The 18490-nt window shown below is 44.6% G+C and overlaps 1 protein-coding gene across 5 annotated transcripts in view; it reads right to left on the reverse strand.

The window, feature by feature from the left end:
* The window catches only part of LOC139240978 (electroneutral sodium bicarbonate exchanger 1-like), a 235062-nt gene extending 219135 nt beyond the window's left edge, over positions 1-15927 (reverse strand). For all 5 annotated transcript variants that reach the window (XM_070869603.1, XM_070869604.1, XM_070869602.1 and 2 more), the window contains exon 1: positions 15742-15927. In XM_070869603.1, the coding sequence (XP_070725704.1) occupies positions 15742-15786 (45 nt within the window). In that variant the 5' untranslated portion in view covers positions 15787-15927. The remainder of the gene's footprint in view (positions 1-15741) is intronic.
* Positions 15928-18490: the final 2563 nt, after the last annotated feature.

Here is an 18490-nt window from a genome sequence, read left to right on the forward strand (position 1 = left end):
TTCTCCCCTCCCTAGACTTCCGCTGCAATGTGGCCCCTCCTGTCCCCCGCCCTGGGTTTCTCTGCCCCCCACCTCCACCACTCTCCCCTCTATCCCCCGCCCCCGTCTCCCCTCAACCTCCCCGCACAGGCTCCCATCTTGGGGGCGGTAACCTTCTGGGGCTGGGAATTTTAGCCCCCAGCGTGGAAGTCCTGCTCCTGCCACAGAATTGGCCTTACCACCCCTCAATGGAAGCAGAGTGCAATTTCCCACACTCCACTTCCTTTGGGGGCAGTTACCGGGGCACGACTGGATGCTCCTGCGACAGTTGGAACTGGTGCTCTCCCTCAGCAATGCACCAAAGTGTCAACCCAATGTGCTCAAGTCTTGGAGTGGGGTTTAAACGACACAACCGTCTGACTCAGATGGGAATACCACCATCTGAGTCAAACAGACACCATTAGTTTTGAACAGATTTGGGATTGAGAATTGAGGACCGTTGAAGGGGAAAAAATTGGTGGGGTTGTGGCGGGGGGGGGGGGGGGGGGAAGGGAAAGAGAAAGAAAGGAAGTCAGCAGGGCTGAGCTAGGAGATGCTCAATTAGAACCTAAACACTTTCACTCACTGAAATGGATCACAAGATCCCATTATTTACTTGCTCCAATGGTAATAAGTGGGTAGTTTCCATTCAATATTGCTATTGGAGTACTGGCACAATCGGGCACTCCCTTCTAAAGAGTGCTGTTGCAACCTCAAAATAATGGGCATTTGGCAACATCATGAAAAGACCCTGTACCATACAACGGCACAGAGCAGGCCAAGTGAGTTTTGAAGAAAAACTATACAACAAAAATCACACCATCCTCACAACTCTGCAGTAATGACAGTCCACTTTCCTCCTCACAATGTGAACTATATCCCCTATACCCACAGCACTACAAAAGTTTTATTTTAAAACCAAGTAATTATCAAATATAGATATTTAACATGTATTTAAGCAAACCTTCTCAAGTTTCACTTCAGTTTCCAGAGGATCTCCGTTCCACGTATTCCCTCAAAATTTACAACTCTGTGCAGCTCTGCTCCTAGTCGCATTGGGACATCCACATCGGATGGAAATCTGCCTGTGCTCTTGGATTCAATATTCCCAGATTAATCTCGCCTCACGACCTTCCCTTCAGATGTTGCTCCCATGGTATAAGAGACATCACAAATCCTAAAGCAAACTTTACCAAGGCAACCGGCAGATTGTACATTCAAATCTGAAGACTTCAGCTCCATCAAGGAACAAATGAGATATTTTAAAACATTTAAATAATCGTGAGCATAGCGAAAAGGTTAAAGCCCATGGGATCCAGGGCAAAGTGGCAAGTTGGATCCAAAATTGGCTTAGAGATAGGAAGCAAAGGGTAATGGTTGATGGATGTTTTTGTGACTGGAAGGATGTTTCCAGTGGGGTTCCGCAGGACTCAGTACAAGGTCCCTTGCTTTTTGTGGTATATATCAATGATTTAGATTTGAATATAGGGAGTATGATTAAGAAGTTTGCATATGACACTAAAATTGGCTGTGTGGTTGATAATGAAGAGGAAAGTCATGAGCTGCAGGAGGATATCAATCTACTGGACAGAACAGTGGCAAATGGAATTTAATTTGGAGACGCGAGAGGTAATGCACTTGGGGAGGGCTGTTAAGGAAAGAGTATACACATTAAAACAGCAGGCCACTTAATAGTGTAGATGAACAAAGGGACCTTGGAGTGCTTGTCCACAGATCCCTGAAAGTAGCAGGCCAGGTGGATAAGGTGGTTAAGAAGGCATACGGAATGCTTGCCTTTATTGGCCGAGGCATAGAATACAAGAGCAGGGAGGTTATGCTTAAGTTGTATAATACTCTGGTTAGGTCACAGCTGGAATACTGCATGCAGTTCTGGTCGCTGTATTATGGAAGGACATGATTGCACTGGAGAGGGTAGAGAGGAGATTTACGAGGATGCTGCTGGAATGGAGAATCTTAGCTAGGAGGACAGATTGGATAGGCTGGATTTGTTCTCGTTGGAACAGAGGAGGTGGAGGGGAGACCTCTGGTGTATAAAATTATGAGCCTGGATATAGTGGATAGCAAGGGCTATTTCCCTTGGTGGAGGGGTCTATTACAAGGGGGCATTGTTTTAAAGTGGTTGGTGAAAGGTTTAGAGGCGATTTGAGGGGAAGCTTCTTCAAGCAGAGGGTTGTGGGGGTCTGGAACTCACTGTCTGGAAGGGTGGTAGAGGCAGAAACCCTCACCACATTTAAAAAAGGTGCTTGGATGGGCACTTGAAGTGCCGTAACCTGCAGTGTTACAGACCTAGAACTGGTAAGTGGGATTAAATTGGATAACCTCTTGTTGGCTGGTGCACATACGATGACAAGTACTGAAGGAAATCGAATACAGCCAGAGTAATCTCCTGGATGGGTCGGAGAGGAATTTTCCCAGATTTCCCCCCCCCCCCCCCCCCCCCAATTGGCCTGGGTTTTAAAAAATTTGTTTTTTTGCCTCTCCCAGGAGCTCGCATAACTCCGGTTGGGGTGGAGTGTAAAATGTTGCGATGCATGGGGTGTCGCTGTTGTGTGGGGCAGACTGGTTGGGCTGGGTGCACTTTACCTGTCCACCATTGTTCATAGGTTTACATGTAACCTTCAGGGCTGCTGACCAAGGGCCGTGTGGCTCTTAGTCAGCCGGCGCAGACACAATATTGGCCCCAAGTTTCCACATGATTTGCTCCTGATTTTTTAGGAGCAACTGGTGGCGAATGGAATATCTTCGAAATCGGAATTCTCCACATTTAAGTTTTCTGCAGTTCTAGTCAGGTAGAGCAGTTTCACTTTTGAACAGAATTTTTTTTTCCAAAAGGGGGCGTGTCCGGCCACTGACACCTAATTTGAAAGTTTCCACAGTGAAAATGTACTCCAAACTAACTTAGAATGGAGCAAGTGAAGATTTTTGTAGGCTTGAAAAATCCTTGTCTACACATTAAAAAAATCAGGCGCAGGTTACAAATTAGGCGTCCGGAACGAGGTGGTGGGGGGGGGGGGGGGGGGGGGGGGTAAGGGAAGTCATTACATTCTACAATAAATCCTTAGTTATACTTATACAAATATTATACAAATAAATCCAACCCGAATAAAAATTTATAAGCAAAGAAAAGATTAAATAAACCATGTTCCTACCTGTGTGAAAGTGCTTCAGGCAGGCCTTTCAGGCAGCGGTTTCCCGACGGCAGGGGGAGGCAGGGAGAAGGCTGCAGGAAGCCTCATTACTTGAGGCAGCTGTTCCCGACGGCGGGGGGGGGGGGGGGGGTGGGAGGCAGTGAGAAGGCTGCAGGAAGCCTCAGTACTTGAGGCAGCCGTTTGCCATCGGGCCCGACGGACGGCAGGGGGAGAAAGCTGCAAGAAGCCTCAGTGCTGATCATGGAAGGGCAATGTGGTTTTATTAAAAAATTTTAAAAATTGAACAGCTACAAAGAATTTGAATAGTCTCAAACAAGTGCATGTGTCCCGTTTATCACAGTCTATCTTTAATTACAGAATGCACTCCCTCACCCTCACACACAGAAATATCAAGAAAATTAAAATACAAGCCTTTGCAAGGGTTCAATAAACAAATTTTCACTTTTTCTGCAGCACTTTTTAAAATGGCCGAGTGCCAATGTTTCCTTCACACTGCGCGTGCGCCAACGCTCCAACGTGCATGCGCAGGGTTGCCGGCACGAAAAAAACTCATTTAAATGGTACCCGCCCCCTCCTAATTACAAAATCAGCGCGAGTGGTAGGCTCCGCCCCCTGGGCGCCACGCCAAGCAGATATCGAGCAGCAAAGCGCTCGAGAATAGCAAGTTTTTTTTCAGGTGCCATTTTCGGCGCAAAAACCGGGCGCCCAGCTCGGAGGGGCGCCTGTTTTGCCGCGTGTGGAAACTTGGGGCCTAAGGGCCGAAATGGCCTTCTGCACTGTAGATGTCTAGGTTTCTATGAATACAGGTGCAAACAAGCCTCAGTTTAAATCAGATCACTCAGACTTTAACCCAGTGATATAATGTCTACTATACAATAAATGCCCTTGCTATACACAGTGAAATAATGCCTTTATCAAAATTTGCCTCTATGGTTTCAGTCTCATCAAAGCTACACAGCAAATGTGGGAGTGGGGAAGATAATAGCCTTGAAATAGGCAGTGGTCATAGAAATTCTCAAGCACCCAACGTCACATTATTCCTTGACCAGCCTGCATTAATGCCAATGTAAACATTAATCTTCAAATCATGAAGCATCTGTACTGTACTTTTATTGGCAGTCCATGCCTGCACAGCATTAAAAACTACTTGCATTTATATAGTGCTTTTCACAACCTCAAGATGTCCCGAAGAACTTTACATCCAATGAAGTACTTTTTTGTTTGTACTGTAGTCACTGTTGTAATGTGGGAAATGCGGCAGCCAATTTGCACACAGCAAGATCCCACAAAAAGCAACGTGATAATGACCAGATAATCTGTTTTGGTGCCGCTGGTTGAGGGATAAATATTGCCCAGGACACTGGGGAGAATTCCCCTGCTCTTCTTCGAAAGAGTGCCATGGGATCTTTTACATCCACCTATGGATGTGTGTGCTGCCTGGTACCATAGAGAGTCATGACGAGAAATAAAAGCAGTGGGTTGCAACTGTCCTCACCATCCACTGATTGGTATGGTGTGTGGGGTGAGTGGGTGAGAGAGAGAGAGAAGAGAGAAGTGGGGTGTGGTGTGGGGGGGGGGGGGGGGGGGGGGGATCCCAAGCATGATTGCTGCTTCAGATTGCTATTCAATGTCACCTTGCAGGATAGTGCATGCAGATGTTACCAGAGGACAGGGTCAGGCTTAGTGGTGATGCTCTCCCATTTTTGAATTGCCTGCCACCACTCACTGGGAGCCATCTCGGCTTTGTGAAAACACAAGGTGTGGTATTTTGGACACAGTACCAGAGGGTTGCTGGTGCTCAGGGAACCATACCCGAGCGAGAGTCAATGGGGTAGAAATTCCTCTTGGCCGACTGAGCAGGACAGCAGATAGCAAATCGGCAACCCATTTTACACCCTACCCGATTTTCTTTTCCATTGACTTCTGTATGTACAACCGGTTTCCAATTTGCTATCGCCTCACTTGCCCTACTGCCCAAGAGGAATTTCTACCCCGCTGCCTCAAGTTGTGGAACAGAGAAAAAATGGGGGGGGGGGGTGTGTGGCGGCTGGAGAGGAAGAAAAAAAGATTGTGAGCAATGTGTCGAGGGAGACAAAATCCAAATGGAGTAAAAGTCCCAACATCAGAAAAAAAAAAGGATGCCCTGGAGTGGCTACAAAAGCAGGTCAGAGGCTGGGTATCCTGCAGCGAGTGTCTCAACTCCCAACTCCCCATATGCCTTTCCACCATCTACAAGGCACAAGTCAGGAGTGTGATGGAATACTCCACTTGCCTGGATAAGTGCAGCTCCAACAACACTAGAAGCTCGACACCATCCAGGACAAAGCAGCCCACTCGATTGCCACCCCATCCACCACCAGCACACCACGGCTGCAGTGTGCACCATCTACAAGATGCACTGCAGCAACGTGTCAAGGCTTCTTCAGCAGCATCTCCCAAACCCGCGACCTCTACCCCCTAGAAGGACAAGGTGCATGGGAACACCACCATCTCCACATTCCCCTCCAAGTCACACACCATCCTGACTTGGAAGTATATCACCATTCCTTCATTGTCGCTGGGTCAAAAACCTGGAACAGCACTGTGGGAGCACCTTCACCACACAGACTGCAGTGGTTCAAGGCGGCGGCTCACTACCACCTTCTCAGGGGCAATTAGGGATGGGCAATAAATGTCGGCCTTGCCAGGGACACCCACATCCCATGAACTAATTGTTTTTTTTTTTAATTCAGTAATCTAGCAGAGATTCACAAGAGCCCAAATGTTACTTTACAAGGTTATCCAACATTCCTGCCACAAGCAATGCTACACTTACAACACTCTCAAGGCTCACCAACCGCTAAACCAGTGAGACTTTGCTCACAGATCACAATCTCAATCTTTTAACTATAAATCATGGTTTTCCAACATGCTGAGTGATCTTGCCGTGGACACTGTACATGTCTTCAATACTTTAATGGAGTCTGATCAATAATTGTTTTGCTCCATTTTTTTCCCCCCATGTAAGAATGTATTAAAAAAATAAAAATAAAAATCGCACTACATTCTCTCACTTTGAGATCGTACTGTTAGTCTTCAGCTTAGCTGCGAGGACAGGCTTGAAACCTGCACTCTTGCCAAAGCCTCGGAGGGGGACGGGGAGGGGGGGGCGGGGGCTGGGGGCAACAGTGCTTGCCCCAATCGCCTCAGGAGCCTATACCTTTCAATTTGGCCTCTCTATAGGAGGAGTGTCTTTCTGCCACGCTACAGATGTTGAGATTACCAACTCCGGTGAGGAGAGGAATGCCAGCATAGCCCAAATCCTCCTACTGCTGCACATGGAAACCTAAACATCTGAGAACCAAAATTTCACTCCTGATACTGATCTCCTGAATAGCATAATTACTCCTCATGCCCATGAGGTGTTAAAGGGAGATAAGCAGCACCATGGTATTTACTCCCACTGCCTATAGAAAGAGAGGAAACGAGCTTCAGTTTTCAATACATGTCCAGTCATTTCTGCTGGCCTTTATGTAAATGACATTTCAATTTGAAGCAAAGCGAAGAAAATGTGACAAAAATAGATTAATTTTAAATAGGGGACAATGATTCAGTGGGCACGTCAGTTTAAGATGATGTTATTTTTCCACTGTCACAAGGAATTGTGATCGGGAGTTAGACGAGATCAGAGACATAAACATTTATTTTTATTGCAAAACATGTTTTTTCCTTCTCCCCTGACAGTGAAGTGCAAATTCATAGACACCAGCAGCCCTCCAATACGTCACCCAAATGGCCATTCTTCATGCATCAGCTTAGACTGAGTTTTGGCAGGGTATTCAACCATGGAAGCATCACAACCAAGCCTGGTTATATGGAAGCAAAACACGGTTAAATAGAGCCATGGTCAGACCCCATCCAGTGTACTACACAGTTTTGGGCACCACACCTTATGAAGGATATTTTGCCCTTGGAGAGGGTACAGTGCAGATTCACCAGAATGATACCAGCAGGTCTTAAAGCATTGAGAACACATTACAATCAAGAATACAAGGCAAGTTTATGCAAACACCTCTATTAGATCACCCCTCAATGATAAAAAAAGGAGTTGATAGGGTAGGTAGTAGATAGAGAGAAACTATATTTTCTGGAGAGAGTCCAAAACAAGAGGGTACAATCTTAAAGTTAGAGCTAGGCCATTCAAGAGTGAAATCAGGAAGCACATCACACAAAAAGTAGTGGAAATCTGGAACTCTCTCCCTCAAAAGGCTGTGAATGCTGGGGGTCAATTGGAGCTTTTGAGACCAAGATAGATAGATTTTTGTTACGTAAGCATATTGATTTGTATGGATCAAAGGCAGGTAAGATACAGATCAGCCATGATCTAATGAAATGGCAAATCACACTCGAGGTGTTGAATGACCTACTCTTGTTCATATGTTCCTTGCGTATTTTTTTTCCTTTAAAAAAAATAAGAAAAAGCCCAGATTAGAATCTGACCTGTGCACAGCATACGGTAACTGGTGGGGAATTGTGGGTGTAGTCAAGGACTAGGAAGAGACCAGGGCTAGAAGCTCCACTCCCACCTCTCTGTCCTCGACCACCAGCATTGTTCCAATGAAGTTCAACAGCGCCTCATCTTTCGTTTAGACACTTTACAGCCTTCTAGATTCAAGAGTTCACAAGGGGTCAGAGGGTCTAGTACGAAGGAGGAACTGAGGGAAATCCTTATTAGTCAGGAAATTGTGTTGGGGAAATTGATGGGATTGAAGGTCGATAAATCCCCAGGGCCTGATGGTCTGCATCCCAGAGTACTTAAGGAGGTGGCCTTGGAAATAGCGGATGCATTGACAGTCATTTTCCAACATTCCATTGACTCTGGATCAGTTCCTATGGAGTGGAGGGTAGCCAATGTAACCCCACTTTTTAAAAAAAGGAGGGAGAGAGAAAACAGGGAATTATAGACTGGTCAGCCTGACATCAGTAGTGGGTAAAATGATGGAATCAATTATTAAGGATGTCACAGCAGCACATTTGGAAAGAGGTGACATGATAGGTCCAAGTCAGCATGGATTTGTGAAAGGGAAATCATGCTCGACAAATCTTCTGGAATTTTTTTGAGGATGTTTCCAGTAGAGTGGACAAGGGAGAACCAGTTGATGTGGTGTATTTGGACTTTCAGAAGGCTTTCGACAAGGTCCCACACAAAAGATTAATGTGCAAAGTTAAAGCACATGGGATTGGGGGTAGTGTGCTGACGTGGATTGAGAACTGGTTGTCAGACAGGAAGCAAAGAGTAGGAGTAAATGGGTACTTTTCAGAATGGCAGGCAGTGACTAGTGGGGTACCGCAAGGTTCTGTGCTGGGGCCCCAGCTGTTTACATTGTACATTAATGATTTAGACGAGGGGATTAAATGTAGTATCTCCAAATTTGCGGATGACACTAAGTTGGGTGGCAGTGTGAGCTGCAAGGAGGATGCTATGAGGCTGCAGAGTGACTTGGATAGGTTAGGTGAGTGGGCAAATGCATGGCAGATGAAGTATAATGTGGATAATGTGAGGTTATCCACTTTGGTGGTTAAAAACAGAGAGACAGACTATTATCTGAATGGTGACAGATTAGGAAAAGGGGAGGTGCAATGAGACCTGGGTGTCATGGTACATCAGTCATTGAAGGTTGGCATGCAGGTACAGCAGGCGGTTAAGAAAGCAAATGGCATGTTGGCCTTCATAGCGAGGGGATTTGAGTACAGGGGCAGGGAGGTGTTGCTACAGTTGTACAGGGCCTTGGTGAGGCCACACCTGGAGTATTGTGTACAGTTTTGGTCTCCTAACTTGAGGAAGGACATTCTTGCTATTGAGGGAGTGCAGCGAAGGTTCACCAGACTGATTCCCGGGATGGCGGGACTGACATATCAAGAAAGACTGGATCAACTGGGCTTGTATTCACTGGAGTTCAGATGAATGAGAGGGGATCTCATAGAAACATTTAAAATTCTGATGGGTTTAAGACAGGTTCTATGCAGGAAGAATGTTCCCAATGTTGGGGAAGTCCACAACCAGGGGTCACAGTCTAAGGATAAGGGGTAAGCCATTTAGGACAGAGATGAGGAGAAACTTCTTCACCCAGAGAATGGTGAACCTGTGGAATTCTCTACCACAGAAAGTTGTTGAGGCCAATTCACTAAATATATTCAAAAAGGAGTTAGATGTAGGTGGATCAAGGGGTATGGCGAGAAAGCAGGAATGGGGTACTGAAGTTGCATGTTCAGCCATGAACTCATTGAATGGCGGTGCAGGCTCGAAGGGCCGAATGGCCTACTCCTGCACCTATTTTCTACGTTTCTATGTTTCAGACCATAACCTTTACCCCTATTTTTCTCCCCAGACGGTAGCTGCTGACAATTCTGCCATTCCCATTTACACCTCCTCTAGACCCATCTTTTGTTCCTTTACTTGTCCCATTACCATCATCCCTTTTATCATTTAATCTCTCCTGCCTGCCACGATTGCAGACCTTCCCTTTTGTTCTTTCCTCCCCTTTCCCTGCCTCTGCACTGGTTTAAAACCAGTTACATCTCTAACTGTTTCCAGTTTTGACGAAAGGTCATCGACCTGAAACTGTTTTTCTCACCTGCTGAATATTTCTAGCATTTTCTGTTTTTATTCCAGCCTACATCTTCCCTGCTTTGTAAATACATTGCTGCATTGCCTTGCTCTCCATGGGGGTTCCCATTAAGAGGCTGCCACTGTGCTACTCAGGTCAACTGCCATCCATTACACATGGCAGCAAGCCTGCAGCAGCTGATTGTCATCTCACCACAGAAATCTCACTGGTCTTAAAACTTTTGAATCAAGAAATGGTATCAAAAAATCTATACGCTTGAAGGTGTGTGTGTCAATAACTGGGGCAAAACACCTAATGACAGCTTAAACAAGGCTAAATACAGGACATTTTGGAGATTTCCTCATACCTCAGAGAAACCCTTATGGGGTCAATTTTAGTCTCTCTCACCCACACATGAAGCATCGTCTCAGCAGAGCAGAGGGGAAAATTTGGCAGGAAGGAGGTTCAAACAGAACTTCCTACCATTCATTTCAGGGCAGTAAAAGATTTCACCAACGATGTAGCCATGTATAATTTCTAAAATTAAACATCTGGCAACCACTGGAGTCTTATGAAAAATTGACAAGTGATCAATTGGATGCACGTCCTCACAGCAACAGACTGGAGTCCAGGAGGAACAAACTAGGATCTAATCTCACCTGAACAGTGGCACAAGCACTCACAGGTGGTCAAAGTTGCTCGAGGTTGGTTTGCTCAACTTCGTAAAGACCTTGAATGTCTGACTCTCTCTCCACAGGATAACATATCATCCATGAAGCATCATTTTAAAAATTCAGGAGTACTTTGTCCATCTCCTCACACCATGAATCATTTCACCAGGGGGATGTAACCTGCTGGTAGGCCTCAGTCAGTGTCTATCTGTGCCCAGCCACTAGTGTTAGTTCTCCCCGAATTCCCTTCCTGTCCCTGTGGGAAAGTACCTGGTTTTCAGACATTCTAGATTCAAATGAGCATGCTCCACTTCAAGCAGAGATCAGTGTGTAGGATAAACTAGTCAAACACAACAGTTTTCTCAAACTGAATGCACATTTGGGTGATTTTAGTGGTCAGGAATATTGCTTTGTCTGGACATTTTAAAATTAACTAAAGTTTGAGGGATTGTTGCACTGTCAGAGATGCAATTCCTTGAAAGCCTGTTTAAAAGACTTGCAAGATGCCATGGCACTATTCAATGATGAACAGAGTCATTCATTCATCTCATTGCTATTTGAGAGATTGGGTGCAAACAAAATGGTTGCTACATTTGCCTGCATAATGACAGTGACTCCACTTGGAAGTGTAATTCATTGGATATTAAATGGTTTGGGACCTCCAGAGTGATGCAATAAGGCACTGTATAAGTGCAAATTCTTTTTAGAATATACAGTTAGGTTGACCGGGTTTTAACTATTTCTTGAATCAGGTCTTTATGATGCATGTTTTATCTTCTGAAGTCTAAAAATGTAATCAGAATCAATAATCAGTATTCTGGCACTGAGGGCAAAGGCTTTGAAACAAGTTGCTTGGCCATTTTCGTGTAAGAGAGTAATGTACAGTACAAGCCTCTTATAATGGATTAGGACAGCACACAATCAGCCACGAGTGGTGTAATCAACTCTAAACCAGCCTCGAAGGTGGAGGAAAAAGGCAGCCGGGGGGGGGGGGGGGCTAGAAATCTGGAACTCTCACCCCAAAAAGCTGTGGGTGCTGGGGCAATTGGAACTTTCAAGACTGAGAGCAACAGATTTTTATTAGGTAAGGGTATCAAGTGATATGGAGCAAAGGTGGGTAAATGGAGTTGAGGTGCAGATCAACCATTATCTAACTGATGGTGGTGCAGGCTCAGGGGGGCTGAATGGCCTCCTCCTGAATGAAAGTGAACCTGCTGGATGATGAAAGGGTAGCAACATTGGTCTGAACAGGCATTGAGGAGAGGATGACTTGTTCATTTTGCCAACAAAAAATAAATAAATTGATTACACGTCTTGTTGGTAAACCGAAGTAAAGAGAGCCAAGGAAAGGGACTGAGGTTAAAAATAATATGACAAAAGGGGAGGCATGTCAAATAGCAGAGACTAAATGATGTCAAATTTAAGCTTTAAAAAGCTTGTTGATTGTGGGATGTATGGAAGCTGGAGGAAGGTAAGGAGTTCCACAAGTCCTGGGAAAGAAGAATTAAGAGTTGGAGACTATGTGTTGAATCAATGCATGGGGGAGGAACAACGTGACAATGTTGCATGAGCAACAAGGGAGGAAAGTCTAAAGAAACAATGACAATGACAATGAGAGAGAGAGAGAGAGAGAGAGAGAGAGAGAGAGAGAGAGAGAGAGAGAGAGAGAGAGAGAGAGAGAGAGAGAGAGAGAGAGGGGAAAGCCAAGTGAGAAAGAGCAAGAGATTAAGAACTTGCATTTAGGTAGCACCTTCTATGTTCTTAGGACCTCCCAAAGCACTTGAATAACTTATTTGAAGTGCAATCATTGTTGTTTTGTAAGCAAATAGACAAGGGGCTTGAAATTGCATTGGCCATTGTGGGTGATAACCAAATTGGCGAGAAATTGCCCAGCTGAGTTATGCCAGCAGTGGAGTACCGCTGGGGAGCAGACCACCGGCATGCACCGTCCTCAGATTGCCCTGGCGCAATATTTGGCTCAGCAGTGACCCATAGGCAAGTATGAATAAAACCGCCCACGAGAATCAGTGGAGCTGGACGGTAGGTGAGTAGCCCTGTAAGAAAAAGGTTAGTAATTTTTTTTTTATTTTTTTTTTTAAACTCGTTATTTTAAAATTCTGTTGTGGCGATTTAGGTTAAGAGAATCCTGAGAACGTTGTGATTTTTTTTATGTTCTATTTTTTTTTAAAGAATATTTACTGTTTTTCTCCTCCTGGGTCCAACCCACAGCCACGGGGTAAATTTTTAATGAATTTTTTATTTAAATTGCCCATTTTCTTTAGGAACTGCCCAATCAACCCTAAATTTCACTTTTTCGCCGAGAATCAGGGTGCAACGCCCATTTTTTTCATGTGGGGGGGGGGGGGGGGGGTTCGCCAATGATAATCTTGGGAATCTTAGTCTTTTGGGCGGCAATCGGGAGATAGCGGATTGTTAGGAAATTCTAGCCCAAGGACTCAGCTATGGTTCCTGCCCCTGATCATTATACAGTGTCTCCAGCTAAAAAGTGCTTACATGGACATTAAGCAAGACTAGGATTGTGCGCAACTTTTATGAACATGGTCAAAGGGAGATGTTCAAGCACTGGAGGCAGTGCAGAGAAGAGCCATGATGCTGATCCCTAGTATCAGGGGTCGGAAAAGATTGGAGCGACTTTGATGTTTCAGTCCGGAAAGGAGATATCCGTGAGGTGATCTTAGTAAAAGGCCAATTTAGGACTGATAGCGGGAAACTCTTCTTCACAGAGTGATCAATAAATGGAATGGCGAGATGAGATGGCGAAAATCCCGGAATCATTTAAGAGCCAACTGGATGCTGCAATGGGGAACTTTAAGGTATTTCTAGATGGAAGAAGCAAGATGGGTCAAATAACCTTCCTCATCTATAAATTATCATCTTGTGAAATAGTCTGCCAGCACTCAGTCTGAGCTCACGCATGAAGAATAGTCATTTGGGTAAACTACTGAAGGACTGTACCCCAACTACAGGTTTGTGTTTTTAAGGAAGGGGGCATATAAAAAAAAACTGACACAATGGGTGGTGGTGGGGGAGGGGGGGGGGGTCAGGGAGAAAAATTAAAGGCTGTGACCTAATCTCAGGGGATAGTTATAACTGCTCAAAATTGATGATTTTACCTGAATCCTTCTGCTTCAGTTCAGCCATATAAGCTCATTCCCAGCCATCAGATATTATTAATGCACTTAAAGTTTCTGAGCTCAGACTTTACCAACCTCAGTTTCTTGGCCTGTCTAAAAAGTGAAAAATATTTTTTTTTAATTTAAATTCTATTTATAGAACAAGATAAATTCCTTCATACAAGTGTATTAAAAGCCAAACAAGTTAGAGAAAGTCAGTCATCATTATAGTTAGAGTTGAGATACTAAATAAATCTTGATTGGGTTACCGATGGGAAAGAGAGAAAGTGGCATCTGTAAATCAGATTAAGAGTCAAATTAACTAATGGGACTTGGAAGCTGCAAGTCTCCAAAGAATTCTCTCGGCTTTTGGACAAACACAGATAATGGTTGAGGGAAAACCAAGGAATCAAAATGGATGGCAGAATTGAACATGACCAGAAAGTTGAAAACCAAGTCACTAAGTATTATGTGTCACACTATCCCATGTTTGTCTGGAGGAGACAAAGGCATTTTATTCCATACATGAGGCAGCTTGAAATGAGAAGCTATGCATGGCTCATGAAGGCAGTCACAGCATTAACCACCTTTGCTTATTTAGTGGGACCAATTATTGGTGGAAGATGTATTCCAATAATAAAATGAACTGGGGAAGGTGGTGAACTATGATGGCCTTTTGTAGAACTGGTACATTTTGGTATTCTTGTATCTTTGACTATTTTCACTTCTTGTATTTATTGACATCCTACAACCCTTTATGGAAAATTGAGTTTTCACCAAAAACAAAAACCCACACTCAATCTGTGAATCCACATAACACAACTGTTGGAGTATGGGAGAGCTCCTAATTTCATGCCCAATTTGGGTAAACTTACCAGCCAAGTAACAGGCTGGTCTGGAAGTGCATGGCAAGGAGTCTGAAGAAACAGGTGTGGAATAGTCTTTCTAATCTTGCAAAATCTAGCCACCAGTTGGAAAAAAAAAGGCAACCTTGGAAACCACATGAGAAAATGAAAACCCAATAAGACAAGAATTAGAAAAGCATCTTGGACTGCTCTGGTCCACTTTGACCCTGGAATGGAGTAAATCGCATGTCACTGACTGCATTTGGTCTTGTTACCAGTGGCATAGTATAACTGCAGCCTTGAGAGGCACCATCTTATACATGAGAGCAATATTTTCATTGCAATGTTCCAAAGTGAATCAAGTCATGTATCAGGTCAGTGAAGGAGGTTTGCCAACCACTTCCCTTTGAAACAGCACCTCCTCTTCTTTCCAGAGTTTGCATTGACAGCATTCAGCACGGTGGCTAAACCCAAAAACTCCTTATGAAGCAGCACCTTTAAGAGCATGCACACGGTCATGCTCAGCCCAGAGAACTCTCTGTGCAATGCACTGGTCACTTTACAGTGACTGACACCACTCAGAACATTAGGATATGTAGATATATAGATATATATCACACAAAAGCAATTGAAAGATGTAGCATACTCCCACCACCAGACGGATAGGAAGAGCTTTCCCCCCCCCTCCCCCAAATAAAATGCATTTCGAGATAGGAGAAACAGTGAAACAGAAGCATCTGTAAACAGGGCTAGAATGCTGAATGGCACGGTTTGATCAAACTTTATTCAAATATTCATGTTGCAGCAAAACAAAATCAATCATAAAACTCACAGGCAGAAAATCCATCAGGCTGACATCTTGGCCCAGGATTCATTCTCACCGCCCTCAAGGTTAATCTGGAATGTGCAGGCTCCAGTGATCGGACTGCCCCTCATCTCCCCTTCCCTCGATTGACTGTTCGGGGCATTTTATCCGAAGCACATTGAGCAGCAGCCGGCACTCATGAAGGCAGAACATGCACGCAGCACACATGACAGAAATATTAAATGCCATTGCCGCATTGACTGGGACAGTCTTACCGTCTCAGTGAGGAGTGGGGGGAGAAAAAACATACACAACGCACACACGAGACAAGACAATGGATCAAATATTAAACAATCTTCCTCGCCCCTTGCATGAAATGATTCAGCAACCTGCCATCCTATCCCCAATTCGACCATTTGCATATTTTTTTAAATGAGCAAAAAGCGTTAAAGAGATTCCGGGTTTCTCACACACAAAACACGACGTACTCCAGAGGTCAGACACACAGTACCTGGTAACTTAGGGCACATTCAGATTCCTGACTCCCGGCCGGCATGGTTGAAGCTGCCAGAAATGCAGGTTTGTCTTCGCTGTTGACTGAAGCCGAACGCTGTCCGACGGACAACTCAGCGCCCGCGGGCTTGAGCGTGTGCTGAGTCCGGTCCAGCGCGAGCCAGCGAAAGCTCCAGCTCCGTCCGCACTCCACCAGCTGCACCAGCAGCGCAAGCGGCATCAGCACCATCCTTATATCTTCCCTGAGTGGCTAAACGGCCGGGGGAGACGGCCAATCAGGACCTTTGGCCCTTTAATGTATGTATAGGGGAGGGATGCTGAAGAGTGAGCGAGTGACACAGGATAGATGGAGAGATGTTTTTTCAATGCAGCAATTGTAATTTTTTAAAGTCCAAATAAAAGCTGTTCACTTATTATCCAGTTCAATAACCCAATGATTTGAGTCATTTCAACATGCTAAAGCATCTGCTTTTTTCTTCATATCTCCTCCCAAATAAGCTTTTAAAATATGTAGATAAACAAATGTAATGTGGCACAGGTAACTTGCAGATTGGAGAAAGTGCAATATGTGGCAAAAGAAAGACTTGCATTTATATATAATCATCATCATCATAGGCAGTCCCTCCGAATTGAGGAAGACTTGCTTCCACTCTAAAAGTGAGTTCTTTGGTGGCTGAACAGTCCACTATGAGAATTACAGTCTCTGTCACAGGTGGGACAGATAGTCGTTGAGGGACAGTATGGGTGGGACTGGTTTGCCGCACGCTCCTTCTGCTGCCTGCGCTTCATTTCTGCATGCTCTCGCCGATGAGTCTCCAGGTGCTCCCCGATCCACTTCCTCCACTTAAGGTGGTCTTTGGCCAGGGACTCCCAGGTGTCGGTGGGGATGTTGCATTTTATCTCGGAGGCTTTGAGGGTGTCCTTGAAACGTGTCCTTGAGACTTGCATTTATATAGCGCCTTAAGTACTTAAGAAGTGTACTTACTGTTGTAATGTAGGAAATGCAGCAGCCAATTTGCACACAGCAAGCTCCCAAATACAGCAATGTGATAATGATCAGATAATCTGTTTTAGTGATGTTAATTGAGGGATAAATATTGGCCCAGGACATCAGGGAGAACTCCCTTGTTCTTCTTAAAAATAGTGCCATGAGATCTTTTACATCCACCTCAGAAGGCAGACGGAGCCATGGTCTAACATCTCATCCAAAAGACAGCACCTCCAACAGTGTAGCACTCCCTAAGCACTGAGCTGGAGTGTTAACCAAGATTTATATGTTCAAGTGTCCTGGAGTGGGACTTGAACCCACAACCTTCTAACTCAGAGGCAAGTGCACTACCGACTGAGCCACAGCTGACACAGTTGGTTACACACAAGGCAATGCACAATGTACAGGATATGTGAATGTGATCATTTCCTAATTAAAGGGGGAAAATCGTCTCCATGAAACGTGTTTGGCAACCCATTCCTTTTGTTTACAAATACATAAAATAATAATGGTATAGGTATAAATCACATCCCCATGTCAGTTGTATGCAATGCTGTTAAGACAATGTTCTACCGACAATTCTCCCCTCAAAAATAGAAATAGTTTGTCAAACACTTGTTAAGAAATGGAACACAGTGGCCCACCAATCCTTTAAAATTACCCTTGATGATTCCAAAATCAGACCAAGACTTTCAAATCTAAACAAGGTAAACATCGGACTGCTTCGGGGTTTTTATTCTTGGTATCCTGCATCTCTGTCTCTGTATTCTCACCCTTGCTGCACACTCTTCTCAGAAAAAGAACAGCCTGTTTCTTTTGTATCAATTGAAGATCAGAAGCTTCAGCAGCCTATTACCTCCCATTGTATTTCCCAAGTAGATGTAAAAGTGAGTGTACTGCTCTTCCTTTCACAATGCGAAGGGAGATGCAACCATGAAAATTATGGAGGGAACATTAGAACTAAATAAAAATCCATATTCTATAGCAGAGCATTAGATGTTCCATGTTTCATGGCCCATGGCGCAGGACATCTACAAGCAGGACAAAATCAACAGTTCAGTGACACCAAGCTTGGATTTTAAAACCCTGTACATTGTAAAAAAAAACTTGCATTTATTAATTTGTTAACGGTTCTCTCCTCAGGTACTGTCCCCCTCTCCCTCAAATCTGCCGTCATCAACCCTCTCCTCCAAAAAATCAACCCTTGACCCCTCCGTTCTTGCAACCTATCACCCCATCTCCAACCTCCCTTTGCTTTCCAAAGTCTTTGAACTTTTTGTCGCCTCCTAAATCCATGCCCATCTTTCCCACAATTCCATGTTTGAATCCCTTCAATTCGGTTTCCCTACCAGCCACAGTACCAAAACCAGCCACAGTACCAAAACGGAGTCATAAATGACATCCTTTGTGCCTATGACAAAGACAAACTATCTCTCCTCGTCCTTCTTGACTTGTTTGCAGCCTTTGACACGGTTGACCACTCTATCCTTCTCCAACACCTCTCTACCACCGTCCAGCTGGGTGGGACTGCACTCACCTGGTTTCATTCTGATCTATCTAATCGTAGCCAGAGAATCTCCTGCAATGGCTTCTTTTCCCGGCCCCGCATCGTTACCTCTGGTGTCCCCCAAGGATCTATCCTTGGCCCCCTCCTATTTCTCATCTACATGTTGCCCTTTGGTGACATCATCCGTAAACAAAAAGGGGGAAAATCGTCTCCATGAAACGTGTTTGGCAACCCATTCCTTTTGTTTACAAA

The sequence above is a fragment of the Pristiophorus japonicus genome, chromosome X (assembly GCF_044704955.1).
Source record: "Pristiophorus japonicus isolate sPriJap1 chromosome X, sPriJap1.hap1, whole genome shotgun sequence".
NCBI classification, from domain to species: Eukaryota; Metazoa; Chordata; class Chondrichthyes; family Pristiophoridae; genus Pristiophorus; species Pristiophorus japonicus.